This window comes from Quercus lobata, chromosome 4 (assembly GCF_001633185.2).
Source record: "Quercus lobata isolate SW786 chromosome 4, ValleyOak3.0 Primary Assembly, whole genome shotgun sequence".
Lineage (NCBI taxonomy): Eukaryota > Viridiplantae > Streptophyta > Magnoliopsida > Fagales > Fagaceae > Quercus > Quercus lobata.
Window position 1 is genome coordinate 73,011,514 of NC_044907.1, and position 22,701 is coordinate 73,034,214.

General features: G+C 31.5%; 2 protein-coding genes across 2 annotated transcripts in view; one reads left to right on the forward strand and one right to left on the reverse strand.

The window, feature by feature from the left end:
- Positions 1 to 22,701, reverse strand: part of LOC115986859 (kinesin-like protein KIN-14Q) — a 94,263-nt gene that overhangs the window by 47,737 nt on the left and 23,825 nt on the right. The window lies entirely within an intron of this gene.
- LOC115986860 (putative wall-associated receptor kinase-like 16) lies at positions 1,187 to 12,940 on the forward strand. The gene is made up of 4 exons (XM_031110213.1): positions 1,187 to 2,105; positions 4,296 to 4,402; positions 7,931 to 7,937; positions 11,634 to 12,940. The coding sequence occupies exons 1-4, from the start codon at positions 1,229 to 1,231 to the stop codon at positions 12,860 to 12,862; spliced, it is 2,220 nt and encodes a 739-aa protein (XP_030966073.1). The 5' UTR covers positions 1,187 to 1,228; the 3' UTR covers positions 12,863 to 12,940.

Consider the following 22,701-nt stretch of genomic DNA (forward strand, 5'->3'; position numbering starts at 1 on the left):
GTCAATTTTGAAACTAAAGAAAAGCTACTTTCAATGACATAAAAATTATTGGTGTTGATATAGTGGAGATAGAGATTTTAGTGGTATAAGAATGTAGAAATTAACACCATAGAATCTTATATAATGCATAAATCATACAAGAAAGACACCTATGAACCAACAGATTTGTAGGCGACAATGTTAACTATGAGTTTGTATGATTAACAATAATAGTATTCATGAAATCAATAGGTCATGAATAATTTCTTACAAAATTTATCAAATGCACTGCGCATCGCTTGGGATATCAGCTAGTATATGAAAATTTCTGTACTTTGGGACTAGAGTGTTGATCAACACTTAGGCCTCCATATTGACCATTTTATCATAATATTTTTGGTTGTAATTTTTATAACAAATGATAATGGGATGTTGTGACAATAACACGTACATGATAACTGATAAGTAGTTTGTGAGTGAAATAATTTTTTCATCACTCCTAGGTATTAACCTTTACCCTAATTATAATGGGTGCAAATTATTAACATTTACTCAAAAAATAGAAGAGCCTCTGAGCATGCGCTCGGAGGCTAGTACTATCTATAAGATGATTCCCCTTTTTGGACTGGACTTTTATGTGGTTTAGAAATACTCCTAAGCCTTACGTTTAACAGGAAAAAACTTAAGGATAACTCGGTAAAAAAAATACCTTAAACTCCACTTAAAATGACTACAAAATAAGACACTTTCCTATTAATCCATATCTTTAAAACAAACTTATCCATTTTTTTTATAAAAAAAAATAAAGAAAAATAAAGACACTAGACCAAAAATAAAAAATAAAAAACCTCATCACACCCGCAAATAGTGACGGCTCAAGGAATTTTTTTTTAGGATGGGTCATTAAGAAACTTAAATTAAACAAAATTTAATATAAAAAAAGAACTTGAATATATTAAGTTATCGAAAAAAGCACAAAAATACATGAAGTTTTACAATTTCCTTTTTTGAATTTTTATATCTTGAAATCATTTCATGATAGTTTATTATTAGTTGTTATTATCTATTGACAAGGTAAGTCTGACTATTTTGTTAAGTTTGAATGCAAGTTATGCTCTCGGCACCTGACAAGTTTGAATGCAAGTTATGCTTTCGACACCTATAAAAGCAGCATGTATGGAATGTTTTCCATGCACAAACACGGTGCTCTCTTACCCCTCTTCTAGGAAAAATACCGAATAGTGGGAATATGGGTTTCCTTGGGATTCTTGTACAAGTCACTTGGGTTGCTGTGATGTTATCTGAATTGGCAGCCGCCGCAATAGCATTTCCAATAGCGCTGCCCAACTGCCCCGACAAGTGTGGAGATGTGGAAATTCCCTATCCTTTTGGCCTAAGAAAAGGTTGCTCCATAGATCAAAACTTTCTTATCAATTGTACCAACTCGTTCGGCCCAACTCAACCAATTCTTCTGGGAGACTTGACGGTTACAAACTTTTCCCTCGAAGGCCAGGCTAACATCTTGATGTATATGGCCAAGGACTGTTATAAACATGGTGTGCTGGATTCCGATCTTAGTATATGGACATCAGTGTATCTCAACTCGAGCCTCAATTTCACCATCTCTAGCACTCAAAACAAGTTCATTGTCGTTGGCTGTGACACTTATGCATACCTTGATTCCCAGCAAGATAAAGGAAATTTCTCAACCGGCTGCGTTTCCGTTTGTGAAAGCAGTAGGTACATAGTCAATGGGTCTTGCTCTGGTGTTGGGTGTTGCGAGGTAGATATTCCTAATGGGTTGAATTATGTTACTTTGGAATCCCGCAGTTTCAATAATCACACAAAAGTAGGGGCTTTCAATCCTTGTGGCTATGCATTTATTAGCCAACAAACCACGTTCAATTTCTCTATCGATTCCCTTCACAGTCTACAACACCAAAATATGACGCCGGTAGTTCTTGATTGGGCGATCGGTACTGAGACATGTAAAGATATCGTGAACAAATCAGGTTACACATGTGGAGGTAATAGCACTTGCATCGATTCCGACAACGGGTCTGGGTACCGTTTTAAGTGCACGGAAGGCTACCATGGGAATCCATACCTCCATCTCGGTTGCCAAGGTATTAATTTATGGATCTACAATAAATTTTCACAACAAATTTTAAAAGAAAAGGAAAAAAAAAAAAAAACTAAATGACAATTGTTTTTTTTTTTTGGATAACAAACTAAATGACAAATTATTCCTTCTAATTTTAACATTTTTTTTTTGATAAATTAGATAGAGTTTTAACCTATAGTTCACTTCATCATAATTGCTCTTAATCTAGAAAATATTTTAGCCACATTTAATCTACTTTGTCTCGTAGAGGATTTTCCTGCCTCAAAAAAGTGACTAAATAGGAAGGAGTTTTGCTCACCTCTCTTTACTACTAATTGTGTATACACAATTTTTATTTAAGCTATTTATTCATATAATTTAATTTTTTTAATAAATATCATATATATATTTTTAATAATTTATTCATATTTTATTACCACTTAAAAAAAAAAAAAACTTGTTTTCTCTTAGTACTTTCTCAATCATCTTTGTCCACTGTTCTTTTCCATCTCTACATTGTCAATTTCGAGACCACCTGATTAGAGCATTCTCATCAACAATTGCAAAAAATTTAGCATTTACAATCTCAAAACACTACTTTTTCAATTTTAACACCTCATTTTACAATATACCAAACATCAAAACTTCTATTTTTTTTACGACTTCATTTAAATATTATTTCTTTATAATTTTTTATTCCTTTTTTGTTTTTATTTTTTTTTCATCCTCTCTCTCTCTCTCTCTCTAGCTTCACTGTCTCTCTCTCTCCCTCTCGGTCTCACTGTCTCTCCCTCTCTCCCTCTCGATGACCCATGCCGATGAGACTGATCAAGTCGATGATCCACATCGGCCATCTCGACGATCCATGCCGGTCACGTCGATGATCCATGAACACAGACCCATGAACTCAAACCCACAAACCTAGACCCACAAAATCGCCGGAGCACATTAGACCACGACCCAAAATGCCAAATCCATAACCCACACAACCACTGTTGAATCTAACATCAAATCACAAACTTAAAAAAAAAAAGAAAAAAAAGAAAAGAAAAGAAAAGAAACCACTGCGATAGAGATTGGCTTGGTTTGATGCTCCGGCTTGGGTTTTGTTGGAGAGGGAGGCAAAGATGTCGAGCATAGGGAGAGAGAGAGCAGGGAAATGGGAGCAAGAATGAGAGACGGAAGAAACGGAAATGAAAGAGAGAAAAGAAAGTCCGGAGAAAGAAGACAAAGAGAATATAAAATGATTTTTTTTTTTTTTACAATCTTGCTACAGTGGGCTGCTAGAAATAGCAGTCCACTGTAGCTGGATTGCAAAATTTATAGGATTTAAAAGCTTTGATGGAGTATGCTTTTTAGCATTTATAGCATTTAGCATGCTAAAATTAAATATTTATACCATTTAGCATTCTTAATGAGAATGCTCTCATGAAGAACAAAATACCTTTCCATCCATCTAGGACCTACCAAGCTCTGACCTTGCCCACTTCTTCTCATAAAAGGGGATGTGATGGGGACGGGGCATGCTAATCTAACCTAGCCTTGCTTTATTGCCATTCCTAGTTTCCTACTTATTTTGAATTGAGTCTTTCTTTCCTCTTCAATTTCAATGGAATTCATGTATAGTGGAATTGGAAAATTATTAGGTACTTCTAGAGTACCATAAATGCGTATTCCCCTTTCTCATATAAATGGTGGGTCCCATCATGAATTTAATTAATGAGACCCACCATTCATGTGAGATGAGGAAGTATGCATTTATGATACTCTGAAAGTACACAATAATTTTCCAGTGGAATTTTGCTGTCTATTGTCTACCTCCATCCATAAAAACAACGCATTTTGAAAAGTGGAAAGCGTTAAAAACAATGGAAATATTGCACATAATTAAAAAGAGGGATTGAATTGAAAATAGATTAAAGTTCAAGGACTGAAATGGAAAAATAAAAACAATTGAATTGAAAAATTGTCAAAATTAGAGGATATAATTTATCAATTAAAAAAGAAAACAGGAATTGAAACTCCTTTAAACTTCTTATATTTAATACTCTTCCATTTCATTTTAATAATATGTCATTTCTTTTCTCTAAGCAAGAAGAATAAAGGCACTTATGACTTAAAAAAAAAAAAAAAAAATCTTGGTCATTAATATATGATTGCTTTTGATTAATTAAAGTTCTTTTTAAGTTAATGATGAGTTTTACATCTACAGACATTAACGAATGTGAAAACCCCAATCATTGCAAGCTCCCGGGAGAAAAGTGTATTAACGTACTAGGAAATTTTACTTGTTCTTGCATCAAGGGGTACCATTTGGACGTAAGTGCAGGAATCTGTGTTACCAATCAATCTTCACGACTAGTTACCCTATTAGTTGCTAAGTATACTTACTTTATTGCACCTAGCACTTGATGATATGCCTCTGCAATTTGCATTTGATTGTGTGTGGATGAAGCTTCTCATTATATTTGGAGGATCAAATAAAAAATTTCATTTTAAATTAAATGTCAAATAACAAATTTCATTTTGAATTTAGAAAAAAAAAATCCTAAATTTAGGATTTTTTTCCCTTCACGTTCAAAAAAAAAAAAAAAAAAAAATTGCAGTTACTGCTTATCTCTAAAGTTTATCCATACTATTATTTAAGAGGTTTCCCCTGTTTGGGACCCTCATTTTTTTGGTTCAAAAATGCCTCTACATCCCTATTTTTAAGTAGAAATAAAACTAAAGGACAATCCAGTAAAAATAAAACTCTAACTCCCACCAAAACATTGCCTAAAAAATAGGCTCACTCTTCTATTGAATTTCAAATTGCTTTATCCACTTAAGTGCGTGCGATGAGGCTAGTCCTTTTTTTTTTTTTTTTGAAAAATAAAAAAAAATTCTAAATTATAATAGATGCAAATTATTAATTTTTACCAAAAAAAAAAAAAAATAGAAGAGCCTTTGAGCATGCGCTTCTCTCTTTGAATTGAACTTTTATGTGGTTTAAAAATACCCTCATTAATGAAGGACAACTTCTTTCAGAAATAGAGGCATAAATGTCAAATAACAACTTTCATTTTGAATTCAAAAATAGAACTCCTAAAATTTAGGATTTTTTTCCCTTCACATTCATCTTTTTATTCTTTAAAATTTAGGGTTTTTATTTATTTATTTCTTTTTCAACTGAATAAAAGTAAAAACCCCCAATTTAAAAAATCAAAAAATAAAAAACTAAGAGAACTCCTAAATTTTAGTCTTCTTTTCTCTCATGTTCATCTTATTTTTCTTATCCAAACTTTTCTCTATATCACTACACCACTTTCAAACACACGTTTAAAAAAGAAATTACAGTTGCTGCTTATATCTAAAGTTTATCCTTTTTTATTTTTTTGAAAAATAAAAAAATATATTCTCAAATTATAATAGATGCAAACTATTAATTTTAGAAGAGTTTCTAAGCACGTGCAATGCGCGTGTTTAGAGTATTTAATGGGCTTTTGGATGACCTGACCGTAGGATAATAGTAAGTGTTTCAAAATTTTTAAATGGGTTTAGTGAGTTTGGATAGAAAATTTTAGACTAGTTAGGATTTGTGTTTGAGTTTTATACCTTAGGTATTTTAACAATAACAAAACCTTAGTCCCAAAATTTGGAGATTAACAAATTTAGCTAGGGTTGACCACATGTATTCTTACAATTATTTTCAAAATCTTATATTGAATTTTCAAGAGTTTTTATAGTGGCTTGAATATAATGAATTATTATTGAACTGGAGTATTTAGAATGCATGATAATTATTGGATTATACTGTAAATAAAGTTTAATTTAATCTACAAAAATTACTAAATTTAGTGTTAATAATTTATATTTTCAAAGTTAGGTTTTTTAGTTTTTTTTTTTCTTTATAAAAATGATAAAATTTGAAATTTAAGTTGATCCAGCCAGTTCCATCAAGTTTGATTCAAAACAAATTTATGTTTTTGGGATTTTCTAAATTCAAATGAGATGCCTACGGAATAAAACTTTTAAATTTTTAATTGGGTTTGAGACAAGTACGTAAAAGGAGAAAGTATAGGGCATAATAAAAGAGAAATACTATGTCCACAATTTTTTTACAATATTTTTGTTCTTAGTTGTAGTGGGTCCAAGTATAATCTTATTTTATTTTATTAGTTGCTAACCCATGCAATGCATCGGATAGTTAATGATTGTTAAATATTTTTACTATGTTCAATGCTACAATTAGTTAAAAATGAATAAAATTAATATTTATAATACCAAACAAACAAGATATACATATTTTGAAAAAAATAATCATATTGTGGCTTTTTTATAAGATGAAACAAAGGCATACTATAATTTTTCTACCATCCTTAAACTTTTATGAAACATGGAACAACAAAATACAACAACTTCATGATGAAAGAAATATTAATAAGTTCCTCAGAGGCTTTGGGGGGGGGGGGGAAGCAAATTTAGTGATACAATAATAACATTTTTTATATCTTCCAACAAACCTAAGATGTCAAACATGAGAATAAAAAATTTTGGTGGCATTCATTACCTCTAGCTTTCTATTAGCATTTGGTTCTCAAAAAAAAAAAAAAAAAAAAACTCTTTTTGAACATTTACTCCAAATGTAAAAATTCTAGAATCAAACATGGTGTCTAGAAATTTGGATAATGGAAGTAAAAATATGGAAACAAAAACACACACACACAAGCACATAGTATTAAAGAAAAAAAAAATGAAAAGCAAAAGTAACTACAAAAGGGAAATTCATATAATAGGTACCTTGACTCCGTGAGGGTTGAGAACGAAGGATTTATAGAAGCCAAAGAGCAAAAACGGCAGAGAGAGAGTAAATCACAGAGAAGGTTTTGGTGTGGTGCTCTATATATATATAGTAGTAGGTCGGTTTGGTTTAAAACTCTTCAATTATTGAGTAGTAATTGATTTAAAACTCTTTAGTTTGTTAAGTAGTAGTTGGTTTAAAACTCTCATTTTGACCTAATAAATAAATTAATAAAAAAATAATATGTAAAATTGTGGGACTACCAAAACTTATGTGGCAAAAATATTAGAAGCTAAACTAATAGTTTAACATTTTTGGCCATTATATATTACATAGATAGTGATTAGGTCAAACTTAAATATTGTAACTTAGTTATAGTATATTAAGTTCCCTAACTAAATTGGTTGCCATGACCAATAAAATACAAATAATATTGTCTTTTTCAAAGACAATTAAATTCAATCAATCCAGTTATTTTTTGATATTTCAATAGTTACATTAGGGGAGTGGGAATTTGAATCCTGGATGTTATGAATATACTAGAAAGTACCAATTAGTTGAGCTACAAAGCTCTTGGCATCCATCTAGCTACAAAAATGAACAAATTTACACATGAAAATGTGATGTCAATGCTATTTAGGCATTCATTTTTTCGTTAGGGCTGCAGAAAATTTTCTGTTATGTTTCTCTCTTCTATTCAATTAAACCACACGCACACTGTGTTTTTATTTTGGACAGAGAAAAGACATTCATTAAAATGGAAAAAAAGTAGTACAAACAGATGTGAAAAGAAAACAGTTCAAATACCAAAATAAATAAATCATTAAAAATGAAAAAGGAAGTACATTAAAAATCACCTTTTTTTCCCCTTAGTGTTGCATAAAACATTCTGGCTTCTATTCAATTAAACCACAAACACTGCATTATACAAAGAGCAACCGCCTGACACAATTCATATTTCAATTAGGAATAGTAATCCTTGGGAAGAGTTGGTAGTTTGTGATAGGAAGGGTGGGAAGATTGTTTTTGTAATGGGAAGTTTCGTTGTACACTACATTCTTCTATAGGGAAGAAGTGGGAAGAGTTTTTGTTTGTAGTTTGTCAGACGTGAGGTGGGAAGTTGTTAGTCGTGAGATTGGAGTTTTTTTGTCTTTTAGAAACATGTTAGGCATTTGTATCTGTCAAAGTCTCTAATGGGAAGTAATAGAAAATTTATCTGATAGTTTATTTGTTTTTTGAATTTTATTGTATTACAATTTTAACTTCATTTTTATTCTTTATGAATAAAAACTATCTAATTAAATTAGCAGTATTTTGACAATTTAGATAGTGATAACTAACTTTTTAAATTTTCTTAATATATAAAGTTACTACATATTGAGATAATAGAATATATTGTATTAGTTTATCTATTTATATTTGATAGTAATGATTTGGGCTATCACTTCTTTGTCTCAAATGTTGAAATTTTAGATGTTGAATCTCTTAAATAGGCTCAAAGATGTGAACTTTTTTTTTGAGAATGAAAAGATGTGAACTTAAACAAATAGATATTGTTTTCTTAGAATTGTTTTTTCTTAGAATGTGATTTTAAATTACCAATGATATCGGGATATCCTGTAAATGAACATATTAAAATCTGTTGAGTGTATCTCAAAAAACTGTTCTAATTATGGGACAATGAATGAACGCAGAGCACAACCTTATTGAGTTATAGTTAATTTAAGAAATAAAGCATTTGGCCTTCAAAAAAAAAAAAAAAAAAAAAGGTATTTGTTTTATATCATTTTTTTTTTAATTTTTTATTTTACTTTTAAGACTTTTTTTATATTGAGCTTTGCCCTCCTTTGAAAATTTTTTCTGGCTCCGCCAATCAAGAATCCTCTAAACTTATCCGTTCAAGGGCTTGACTTAACATTATGTAATATGTATATAAAACATTTTACTTAACCAAGGAAACGAAGGGAGGGAAAAACCCATGAAATATATTCGGACAAAATTGTTGTACTGTGTTTTGATTATTTCTTCAACTACCGGTGTGAAATAGTATAAATTTCTCATTAAGATCAACAAAACTAGGTTTTAAAAAAAAAAGGTTTTGTCACTAAAGTGTACATTAAATTGAGTTTTCATTCCTATTTCTTTTTTCTGTTTCTGTTTCTAAATTATAAAAAAGCTTCACGATCAATTCTTCCATCCACTCCTATTAACTTTCTATAGTACTTGTTATACAAAAATTATAGGTGATATTATTTAGCCATTATTAATATTTTGCACTAGTGTATAACCCCATGCATATATATAAGTACATTTAAAAATAATCAAAACTATATATATATATATATGTGTGTGTGTGTGTGTGTGTGTGTGTGTGTGTGTGTGTGTGATTTTAAATTATACATCTTGTAAGTTACAACTTACACCTTTTTTAAGCCATGGGTTTAAGTTACACTTGATGTAGCTATAAGTAATGTTACACTACCCAATAACTTATAATATTCATATTTTAAAAATCCCACCATTAAATTATATGTTCTATATGTTCTTGACATTTATGCTAATTTTCATGTTAATTGTATGTTATTTACTATCTGATTCATAAACTCATTTTTTATGCATTATTTTAAACTACAAAAATTTGAATTTAATCAATTGATTAATGACATGACTATAAATCTTTGATCACATTGGACTATAAATATTTGATCACATTGAAATTTTGTAAGAATGGAGAATATATGAAGATAATATAATTTAACAGTAGATTTGCTAAAATTCGCATCTAGTTAAAAAATATTAAGTGATGTAATATTGCTTAAAATTACATTAGGCGTTACTTGAACCCAACCTATATATATATGATTTAGAATCTAGACTCTTCGGTTTTTGCACCCAATAATTCACTTGTCACAAAAATTAAAAAAATTATATAGGAAACATGGTACAAAATTGAATTTTTGCACGAAATCCAATTTAGAATATAATTGAATTTAGACTTTTTGATTTTTGCACCTAATAATTCATTTGACTAAAAAATTTAAAAATTAGATGAGACACATGGAGCAAAATTAGACTCCAATTTAGAATCTAATTGAATTCTCTACTTTGGATATATATATATATATATATATATATATATATTTGATAGGGTGCAATGACTCTTGGGTTTTTGTATCCAATAATTCAATTGTCACAAAAATTAAAAAATTAGATAGAACACGAGTCACAAATATTTAAAAGATATATATTAAGATGTATAATATAATTCTTACGTATATAATTTAAATATTATTGATAGTCATTTATATATATATTTAACTCTTTAAAAAGTCTTGTAAGAATATTATTAGATAGAAAATATAAATTATACATTTTTTAAAATTTTTTTTAAAATTTTTATATTCATTAATTCTAGACTCTTTGGTTTTTGTATGCAATAACTCATTTGGATGGATATTTATGATGTGGTCTCATATTTGATTTTAAAATTAATAAATAAAACTCTATCTAAAAATAAATGATTTAGGATATATGACGCAAAATTGAACTTTAATTGTAAAATCTATATAGGTAAAACTTAAGTATATTACTTAGGGGTTTGACTTACCTCCCTTCATTTTTAACGGGACATCTCCTTTGCTTTTATTAAACTCAACAAACGGCTGAGATTAAAAAAGAAGTACACGTCATTTTAAAAAGAAAAGATAGACCTCTTAAGCAACAAGACAGTGGTTCCTTCAGAGTTCAATGTTGACTACCAAGACGATGAAGGGCATCTTCAAGTCCAAGCCTCTAACTACCCCTGAGATCGTTTGCCAAACTCGAGATCTTTTCCTCTAAAAGAGAAGGTTTCCTCTTTACCATGCTTTTTCCTACTCGGATCCAGTTTAGTTACGCCTGCCTTAGTGACTAGGCTACATGATGTGAAGATTTCATTCTTTGCCAGTGAAATCAAGGGAATTTATTTGAATAAAAGAATCGAAAAAAAGATCTGAGATATTTTCGTCAATGTCTTCTACTTCTTCACAGAAACTCAAAAAGAAAAAAGAAAAGAAAATATTCATAGATTTAATCACATACAGAGTTTTAACAAGTATTCCATTTTTAGCTTCAAGTCACAATTTATGTCTTTGATTTTGGAGGTCGGTCAACATTGATTTTTTAATTCAATCCAGGGAATAGCATGGACTGACAAATTAGAAACCAAGGCCTTCTCTCTTTCTTTTTTCTTTTGATACTGAGATTTGGCCTTTGGGATTATGCTTACCATACCGTTTGATTACAAGCGATAGAATAGAACGAAGAAAGGATGTGGATCCTTTTTGGACTTCTTTTAGTATATTTTTTAGTTAAGTATCCACATAACATAATCTTAAGAGAGGAACTTAAGAAACAACATTTAAGGTACTGTATATAAGTTTTGTCTTATATATATATATATATATATATATAGATTAATTAATTTTATAGGGTGCATTCTTCTAAAAAAAAAAATTGATATGATGCACAAGTATAAAGATCTTTAATTAATCTCACATGGTCTAAAAGATTAAATAGAAAAAGGCAACCATGGGTTGCACTTTCTGATTGTTCAGTCACAACGGTATATAACAAATAATATCTTGTTTCTTTCAATTATAATCAAACACTAAGTGTTGGCATAAGTGATTCTCAAATTAAAAAAAAAAAAAGAAGAAGGGTGTTGGCATTAGCTTCGTTGCTCTGCTTGTCAGTATCTCTTCGATGTACTTTATAATTATGCCAAAAAAGCTAATATTCTATTTCTTTCTAATGTAGGTATTGGCATAAGCTTCATAGTTGTGCTTGTTTGTAGCTCTTGGTTGTATTTGATAGTTAAGAAAAGACAGTTGATCAAGCTTAAACAAAGGCTCTTTGAACAGAATGGGGGTTTAATTTTACAACAGAAACTCCCTAAACAAGAAAATTCAGCTGAAACAACCAAAATCTTCACCATGAAAGAGTTGAAAAAGGCTACCAACAATTATGATGAAACTCTAATCATTGGCCGGGGAGGGTTTGGTACAGTTTATAAAGGAATTTTACCAAATAATACGATTGTGGCCATCAAGAAGTCAAAAATAGGAGATGAAAGCCAAATTGAGCAATTCATCAATGAGGTAATTGTACTTTCCCAAATTAATCATAGGAATGTGGTTAAATTATTAGGTTGTTGTTTGGAGACACAAGTTCCTTTACTAGTTTATGAATTCATACCCAATGGTACTCTCTTTGAGCACATTCATCATGAAAGTAAGGTGTCCACCATATCATGGGAAACTCGTCTTAGGATAGCTGCAGAAACAGCAAAAGCACTATCATATTTGCACTCTGCAGCTTCTCCACCTATATTCCATGGAGATGTCAAGTCTTCAAACATATTGTTGGATAGCACTTACACAGCAAAGGTATCAGATTTTGGAGCTTCAAAATTGGTTCCACTAGACCAAACACAATTAGCTACAATGGTGCGAGGAACTTTGGGATACTTGGATCCCGAATACATGCAAACAAGTCAATTGACAGAAAAGAGTGATGTTTATAGCTTTGGAGTGGTCCTTGTAGAGCTATTAACTGGAAAAAAAGCTCTTTCATTTGATAGGCCTGAGGAAGAGAGAAGTCTAGCCACATATTTTCTCTCATTTTCCAAGGATAATAGATTGTTTGAAGTTCTTGAAAAACATATAGCAAATGAAGAATATGTTGAGCAACTAAAGGAAGCTGCAAATCTTGCAAAGATGTGCTTAAGATTGAAAGGGGAGGATAGGCCTACTATGAAGGAAGTAGCAACAAAATTGGAGGATTTAAGAAAGATGGAGAAGCATTCCAGAGAAAATTTTGATTCTAACTCAGAAGAAACTAAATTCTTGCACACCAAGACATCAGATTCTGACAATTATGATGTTGATAATCAAAGTGCTGATGTGAATGATACTGTGAGGGACCATGTAGCATTATTGGATTTTGACGATGGGAGATAATCTTATCTTGATAGCATATCCTTGGTAGATATAATACAATGTGGTTATTGTATACTTTCTTGTATTTGCATCCGAAATGTTTTTAGGAGCTTTATCCTAAATCAAAACTTCTACCAATAATAATGAAGGTTACAAATAAATGTCATACTTATTACTTTCATATTTTCCCTTATACTTTGTTTTTTCATCTATGAATATAAATTAGATTTACATTTTAGTGGATCCGGATCCTTTCCATTTCCCTTTGAAATGGAGAGTGTCCAGTCCATGGACAGGGTCATTTTGAAAACTATCAAGGGTCAAAAACGTGTCACGTCAATTAAAATGTAAACACACACTTAGCTGGGTTAAACACTTATACTAGAGGGTTGTTTAACTCAACCGGACAAATTCTACTGGGGGGAAAAAAAAACTTTTAGGAGGGAAAAGTGAAATAGGGGTATATCTATGCACGTTCAAAGCTTCACAGATTTTAACCAAAAAAAAAAAAAAAAAAGCTTCATAGAAGGTTCAGAGCACATCTTTGTTTCTATCTTGCCAAAACAGAGGTATATCTGTAAAACTTGTTTATGCTTATCTTATTTGATGTTTGATCATTTTTCTGCATTTATATTGTTGTCTTGGTGAGTTTATATTGTTGTTTGGTGGCTGGATGCAAGTTAGAGTCTATCTGAATTTTAATTTTTAATTTTTTGAGATAAAGATTGAATCTTTATAATGGTTGGATGATTCTTGGAGTCCATCTCATTTTTCTGCATTTATATTGTTGTCTTGGTGAGTTATATATTGTTGTTTTGATGGTTGGATGCAAGTTAGTGTCTATTTGAACTTTTATTTTTAATTTTTTGAGATAATGATTGAATCTTTATTAGTATATGGCATATTTGATTGTCTGGTCTATCCACACCAATGGTCCCTGTTCTGCCTGGTCTATTTCCCATTTGATTGCTAACATTCAAGACTTGACTATGTCTTTTATTTCTTGCAATTTTAGTTGGATTAGTAGATGCCATAACTCTACTGCTCATTCAGTAGCCAAATTTTCCCTTGCTTCCAATGACTCTTTCATTTTTACTTTGGCTACTCTTTCATTTTTACTCTGTCTCATTTTTTTACATCATCTCTGTTTTGAAAAAAAATGATAGGTGAAAGTTATAATAAATTTATGGTCAATTTTTTCTAGGGATAATGATGGGAATACATATTCCTTCTAATGTGCCCATAGAATCTACCCCATTTAAAGGGATGGAGTTTGAAGCAGATGAGATTGCATATGATTTTTATAATGAATATGACAGAACGGCTGGTTTTAGTATTAGAAAAGAGTACGTAAATAAATGTAAAAAGACTGGAATGGTTACTTCAAGGAGATTAGTGTGCGCAAAGGGGGGAGTTCGAGGCAAAGACAAGAGAGATCAGAATATAAAGAATCCACGAGCAGAAACAAGATGTGGTTGTGAAGCACGTTTGGTTATTGTACTTAATCGAGATAGTAAAAAATATGTGGTGAATGAATTTATTGCTGAGCATAACCACTATCTCCACCTCCCATCAACGGTGCACATGATACCATCACAACAGAAAGTGGCTGCAACTCATGCTATTGAAATTGATTTGGCACATGAATCGGGATTAAGATTAAAGCAATCTTATGAGCTTTTTAGTAAACAAGTTGGTGGATATGATAATCTTGGTTTTTACCAAGCAAGATCATAAAAACTATTTAGGCACTAAGCGACAGAGAGACATGGAGCATGGGGAAGCTGCTAGCTTAGGAAGATATTTCAATCGTCAACTTAAGGAAAATCCTTCATATTATTTCACTATGCAATTGGACTGTGAAGAGTTGATTACTAACATCTTTTGGGCCAATGCAAGAATGTTCATTGACTATAGCCACTTTGGTGATGTAATAACATTTGATACAACGTATAGTACAAATAGAGATGCAAGGCCACTTGGAGTATTTTTGGGTCTCAATCACCATAGAGAAACTGTTGTATTTGGAGGTGCAATTTTATATGATGAAATGATTGAATCTTTTGTATGGTTATTTGAGACCTTCTTAGAAGCAATGTTTGAAAAGAAGCCAATCACTATATTCACAGATCAAGATGCAGCAATGTTAGTTGCAATAAAAGTAGCCATGCCTAAGACATATCATGCATTGTGTAGTTGGCATATGTGGTAGAATGCTGAGAAACACTTGGGTCATTTACTCAAAAATGAGTCTCAATTTAACTGTGATTTCTTAGCATGTATCTATGAGTATGATGGTGAAGATAAGTTTCTTACAGCTTGGAATGAAATGCTAGATAAGTACGATGTTCGTGAAAATAAATGGCTAATTGATCTATTTAAATTGAAGGAAAAATGGGCCCAAGCATATGTTAAGAGAACTTTCATTGCAGGAATGAAGACAACGCAGCTTATTGAGAGTTTCAATACTGACTTGAAGAATTGCTTGCGTACTGATCTTAATATAGTAGAGTTTTCAAGGGCGACGCTAAAGCATATTCAGGGGGTTCAAATGAACCCCCTGGCTTCAAAAGAAAAAACTATGTATATAAAATATATATATATATATATATATTTTTTTTTTTTGGTTACCTTAGTACTTTAATTTATTTTTAAAAATATTTTTTTCACACCCTAAATTAAATTTTGCACATCATTATTATAAGTATTTTCGACTTTATGAATAAAGAGTAAGTGTTTGTGAATTGTAAGTGTAATTCTTTTTTTATAAATTTATATTATATGTATGTGTGTTTATTATTGATTGTGTACATTACTTTTTGTTATAATATTACATATTTGTGTAAATTATGATGTGTCTAGATGTTTTTATGTACAATATAAATATAATATAACTTTATATAATTTAGTAATTAAGAAATGGAGAGGGTTTTTTTTTTTACATGTGTGTGTATTGTTATCATATTACAAAAACTTTTTGTAATAAAGTTAGTAAAATTCAAGAAAACAATTGTAAAGTTAGTGATTGTTTAAGTATTTAATTGGTTAAGTAGACATGTAATGTATAATTTACGTATGAATGAGTGTGATTATGTGCGTTAATAATTAATATGGAGCCAATGAGTTGAGATTAGTCATTTAATCTAAAATATTTTTATAAAAAACAAAGTTAAATAGATAATAACAATGGTATAAAGATAAAATATTCGGTAGACTTAATAAAATAAAATGATCATAGACTCATAGCTACCCACATTGGCAATAAATATTCATAATGAACTAGCATGTAACATTTAAAATTTGAAAACTTAAAGAATAAAATTGTAAAATTTTACATATATATTTTTTTTTGATAACTCTATATATTCAAGTTCTCTTTTTATTAAAATTTTGTAGTGACCCCCCTAAACAAAATTTATGGAGCCACCATTGAGAGTTTTTCACTCATTTTGAAAGAGTTTTCAATCAAAAGTAGGATAAGGAGTTAGAAGCAGAATACAACTTCAGACATAAATTTCCAAGATTGAAGTTCAAAAGCTCTCCTATGCTTAACCAAGTAGCAACAGTGTACATGCCTACGTTATTTGATTTATTTCAGATAGAAGTTGAAGAGGTAATGAAACTTTCCATCCTAAAACGCAATGTGAGTCAAACACATAGTTATGTGGTTGGAGTTTTCAATCAATATGGAAAATATGAAGTCATGTGGAATCCATTAGATGAGACTCTATCTTGTAGTTGCAGAAAGTTTGAGTTGTTTGGTATTTTATGTAGGCATGGTTTGAAAGTTCTTGATGTATTGGATATCAAGTTGATTCCTAATAGATATATCAGGAAGAGGTGGAGAAGAGATGAAAAAGATGGAAGCGGAAAAAATTGCACAACACATAACATTAAGCCGGATACTCAACTGGAATATGTAGATCGGTATCGAGATTTATGTCCAAATTATATTCAATTGGTGAATGAGGCATGTGAAACTAAAGAAGGCCATAATATTCTAAGCTTAGCAATTGCAAATTTGAAAAAAAAAATTGTGACCTTAGTAATTGCAAAGCTAATGTAGAAAAAGACATCATTAGGCCTTCCACCAATTTTGCAGACAAAGAAGATCAATTATGTGCTTCGATTACGATTGTACCAAAAGGGATAAAGAAAATGGAGATTTATCATAATAAAAAACGTATGACGAAATCATGGATAGAAAAGATGCCGAAACCAAAGGAAGGCACATCAAAGAAGCAAATAAAGAAAAGAAAAGTGCAGAAGGTAATCTTCTAAATTATCCTTATTTTCACCATTCTATTTTATTTTCACACATTAATATAGTATACTATTGTTGTTGCTAAACTAGTACAATTTTTACAAGAAATATATGCACATGACATCAAGCACAAAAGAAAAGTGAGGATATCTCTTCTGGAAATTTTACTAGTTTTACACAACTTTTAATGGTAAAGATATTTACAATTATATATTTTACTTTGATATTAATAATAGTTTAGATGCATGATTTGATAGTTTTAATGCTAAGCTTGTGATATGTGTAATGTGTAATTGGTTTTTTTGTAGTCGACTTCTACAAGTTCTACATCACATCAGGAAGGCTCATCAGCAAGTGTTGCATTAGCATCATATTTAGAGAGTATATCTAGTGTTGTAGGCTCCAATGACAAAATTAATGGTGCAGGAGGTCTCTTGACTTAAGGAAGTGTTGCAAGTTGAGGTCCCTTGACTCAAGAAAGTGTTACAAGTGGATGGAATGAGATGGTTCATAGAGTCAAGCCATTTTTCTAGTTTAGGATCATGTTTTATAATCTATGACACATGTTGAGATTAAGTGCTCTTGTTTTGCAATTTTCCTAGTTTAGGACTGGAGTTTTGATGGTCCAAAACTTAGTCACATTTGATCACATTCAAATGTTCAAACTTAGTCATATTTGTGACCAAGTGTTCTAGTTTTGTAATTTTCTTACTTTAAGATTGAAGTTATGATGATCCATAAATTTCCTTTTGTTACCAACTGACAATGATTTGCATGTTTGATGTATCTTTGCATGGTGTTAATTTCTGCATAATTACTGTTTCTGCATAATAAATGTTTGTGTTTCTGCATAATTACTGTTTGTGTTTCTACACAGTTGTTGTTTTTTGCATAGTTGTTGTTTTCTGCAGAAGGTTTCGAATGTATTAGGAGTGGATTAGTTTCCCTCTTTGCGATAGATAGTGTTCAGTTTTTTGTCTAGGCAGGAGTTGTTGTTTTTATATGTAAGTATTGCTGTTTGAGGAAAAAAAATTATATAAATAAGCCAAGCTTTTAGTGTATATTTCTAAGGAAAGTACCCCATGCCATCAGTGAATATAATGTATTTTGCAATAAAGCAATCTAGCTGCCATCTTGCTTTATTGCAATCTAGTTGCATCAGTGAATATAATATATATTGCAATATATTTTGTAATTATTGTGGTACACCAAAAACTGTCATTGATGTTAATTAGTGATCATTAATATTTATAGGTGATGCTATGTTTCTGTGTTTATTAGTATTTACCCTTTCTCCCAAAAAGCACTCTTCATATTATATAGTCAACCTGTGCAGATTGTACCATCTCTTTTGGATCAAGCTTCTTTTATTTTTGAGTGTATTATATAGTCAACCTACATATCTAGTTTGAGTGTATTAATGGTTTAGGTTCCATTTTGTTGCTTGGCAGACGTACCATCTCTTTTGGATCAAGCTTCTTTTATTTTTGAGTGTATTATATAGTTAACCTACATATTCAATTTAAGTGTATTAATGGTTTAGGTTCCATTTTGTTGCTTGGCAGACACACATGATGTTTCTGTAGTCTCAAATTGCTGTCTAAAACAGGACATTTAACCATTCACATTTTACAAGTTGTAGAACAAGTTAGACTGCACATTGTTTGGGTACAATGGAGCACCATTTAAAAGACCATTTACTTGAACATTGTTTGAGTTTTTATGCTGTATGCATACAGTTTAGGAGTTAATCTGCTTCTTTCTTATGGTTCCCAATAATATCACAAACAAGCCTTTTAAGGTACTGTTCAAACTGCTTTAATGTTAAGTGCACACAAGGCACAAACACTTCACAACAATGCAATAAATTGGTATACAAGTCATAGATTAATTAAAAAGACAATGTTCCATTGCTAAAGTCTTAGATTACAGAGAGAATTACACCAAAATTTAGGCATTTTCCCACTAATACATACCAACACAAATTTAGGCCAACACATACTAACACAAACATTCTACCAAAACCTACCAACATACACCAAAATTATGGCCTTTTCCCACTAATATCTACCCACCTAATGACCCATTTCCCCCCCACCTATTTAGCCAACCAAAAGAAGCATCAAGTAGAGTAGCATCCCACTTATTACCATAGACAGCCCCAGGCAAATGAGCAGCATCTTCTCTCTCTTCCTGTAGCCTTTGCTCCGTTGCCTCTTCAACCAAAATCATGAAAAACAACAACAAATAGTATAAGCAAAATCTGGTCACAACCAATCCAACACTTGTATTAGCAAAATACTAAAATCCTTGAAACTAAAAAAGACCCACTAAAGAAAATAGCTATAAAATAAAAACCCTTGTGCTCTCTGATCTTCCAAAACTAAAAAGCATTTGCACCCTTGTGCTCTCTGATCTTCCAAAACTAAAAAGCATTTGCACCCTTGTGCTATCACATAAACAACATACATTGAAGAAAAACCAATTGCACTCCACAGGTCAATTTCCTCTTGAATCAATATAACAAGCAAAAACACAAGAACCAAAAGTAAAAAACAAACATCTCTAATAAAGGCAAACTTGTGTACTTGAACCACTCTTCGGCCCCTTGAAATGCTTATGATTCCAACCACAACACACGTTTCAAAAGAAGCACCACCTAGTACTGTATTAAGGCCAACATCACATGTACCTTCACCCATAAACGAGACGATGCTTGAAAAGAAACCAGGAGCACCATTGCCAAGAGAAAGAAGAGTAACCCAGCAATTGTAGGAGACAATTTTAGTAAACTTGATAAGCTTTCAAGTGAAGAACAAAAGTACTTAGAAACCTAGAAACTGAAAAGAAATTTAAAAAATTTACAAAGAAATTTAAAAACCCAGAAACTTACCCAAAAATTTGGAAACCCATAGTGTGAGGTGAGCGAGGAGCTGAGTTCATGGGTGAGGGATCAAGCTTGAATCCAGTGTATGCCTAATGAGTCATGACCCACAAGCTTGAATCCATGAGAGCAAGGAGCTGAGTTCATGGATTAGGGATTTCAATCTGTGTGGTGAGTGAGGAACTGAGCGAGGAGCTGAGTTAAAAGCTTGATCAAATCGTAGCCTTGGCGCAGGTGGTACTGGTGGCACCATGACGGCAGGGCGAGAGAGAAAGTCGAACCTTGGAGAAGAGAGTGAGAAAGAGAGTTTGAAATATTCAGATGGGTTTGGTGAGAGAGAAATTGTGGTTTGTCCGGTTGAGTTAAAGAGCCTCTAGTTTAAGTGTTTAACCATAGTTAAATGTGGTTTGGGTTAAGTTATGACGTGGCACGTTTTTGACCCTTGATAGTTTTCAAAATGATCCTGTCCGTGAAATGGGAAATGGAGAGGTTCTGGATCCACCGCTCTCCCCCCCCAATCCTTTAATAAAAAAATGTAGCTACCGTATTGTAACTCTTCCCTTAAGAAACTCTATGCTTGTTTTCACTGCAGGATTGAGATCAACTGATGCTATAACTATCAAGGGTTGAGATTGAGAATTAAAAAACATAACTTTCAATCTCAGCCCTTAAATAAATAAATAAAAAATGAAAAAGTAACTAAAAAAAAAAATTGTGTGGTGAGAGTTATATACTTCACTTTGTACACTTGATCCAAATCGGTTCGCCTCATCCCATTCATATTATTATTACAAGCAAATGGTTCTCTGAAGGACTAATCATAGATTTAGATAATAGTCGTCTCATAGCCGTTATGGTGATTATGTACAATGACGTTTTTGCATTTTGGGGTCTATGCTAGTTGTAAATTTCATAGGGGTTTGTGTTTGGTGGCGGTGGTCATGGACGTGGAGTCATTCACGGACTTGGGGGCAATGACCCCTTTTTATTATTTTATTTTATTTAAAGAATTGAAGTATATATATAGAGGTACTACTTTGTTCAATAAAATTATATTTTTTGCCCTTAATCATTATAAGAGAAATACAACTACAAACTTTTTTACAAATATTGAGGTAGCTCTATCTCTTACCTCAAAAAAAAAAAAAAAAAAAAAAATTTGAGTTAGCAAATTCTTACTAGTTTGCATCTTGGCCTACTACTTACATCACTATTTTACTTACTAATAATCACTCATCATAGCAACAATTTGTAAAAAAGTTTGTAAATCTAGTATTTTCCTCCTTTTAAAGGCCATAAAAAAATTTATAAATCTAAAATCTAAAAAATATATATAAGCCCAAAAAATTAGCACAACAAAAATGACTGATAGCAAAGCGAAAAAAATTAAGACCAATAAACCAATTTTACCAAAAACAAACAATTTGGTCCTTTAAAAAATTTTAAACAAAATAATTTTGTCCTTATCAGCAAAAGACACACTTTACACACACATAAAAAAATAATAATAAAAGAAAACTCTTGCCGGCTAAGCAGCAAAGCCAAAAACCAAAGCCATTGCATGCATCCAACAACAGAGCTACCCTCCTAACTCCACGTCCTGGCTTCATCGTTGGCAGTGGTAGTTTAAAAGCATTTATATTTGTGGTGCTAAAAAATTTATTTTTTAATCACTTAAAAGATACTCTATCTATTTATACACATCGCTTTACAATACACTCAACATCAAATGTTCTATTTTTTTTTTTTTTTTTATCACTTCATTTATAATACACCCATTTCGTTGAGAGAGAGAGGGAGAGATTTTAATGAGAAAAAGTCACCAACACCAAACAAACAATAATTTTTTTAAGGAAATGTTTTGCTAGATATAGGGTTATGCGGCAGCAAAAAAAAAGTAGCATGTGTCCAAGGGTCTTGTGCAATGCACATGACTAGGAGGAACCTTAAATACTTGTCACTTTCTTTTAGCTGCCCAAAGATTAAAACAAGCATTGAAGAGTATATTTTAGGCATGCAAAGAATTGAAAGACATGGTAAATATGTGTGTGTTGTGTGATAAACCTTAATCTAAGATCATGTGAACATGTTATTTGAATTGAAACCCTAGAACGTGCAAAACTAAGAACAACATAGATCTATCATACTAACAATATAGAACATATGAAGAACTTGAAATAAAAACATGCTTGTGCTTGAATCTAAATAAACTAAGGCATAATGAAAAGAAGGTTTAGAAACCTTAATTGCATGCACTAGCACTTTTGAGCACTCCAAGCAAAAAAGTTTCTCTAGAGAGGGATTCGTGAATAGGAAGTTGGTAACTTAAGACTAGGAGGACCAGCTATCCCTTTTAGTGAGTTGAGACTAGGAAGTCCAAGACACCAAAGGCACCTTCCTATTACTAACTCTAGAGAGAGAGAGAGAGAGAGAGAGAGAGTGAGAGAGATTTCAGGTTTTTCTTTAAAATTTTGGGGTGCTTTCAACTTATACTGGAGAGAGGAATTTATACTGAAGGTTGGGTAGGGCGCAAGCACCTATGATGAGTGGTTTCGTCATGGGAAGTATGCCTTGGCAAAGTGGACCGGGCGGAGGGTAAAAATGGAGTCCCACCTAGACTAGGTCTAGGAACCATATGTATAGTGTCTTTATGTGAATGATTAATCTTACCGAAACACATGTCAGAAATTTAGGTATGGGGATGGGAAAGTG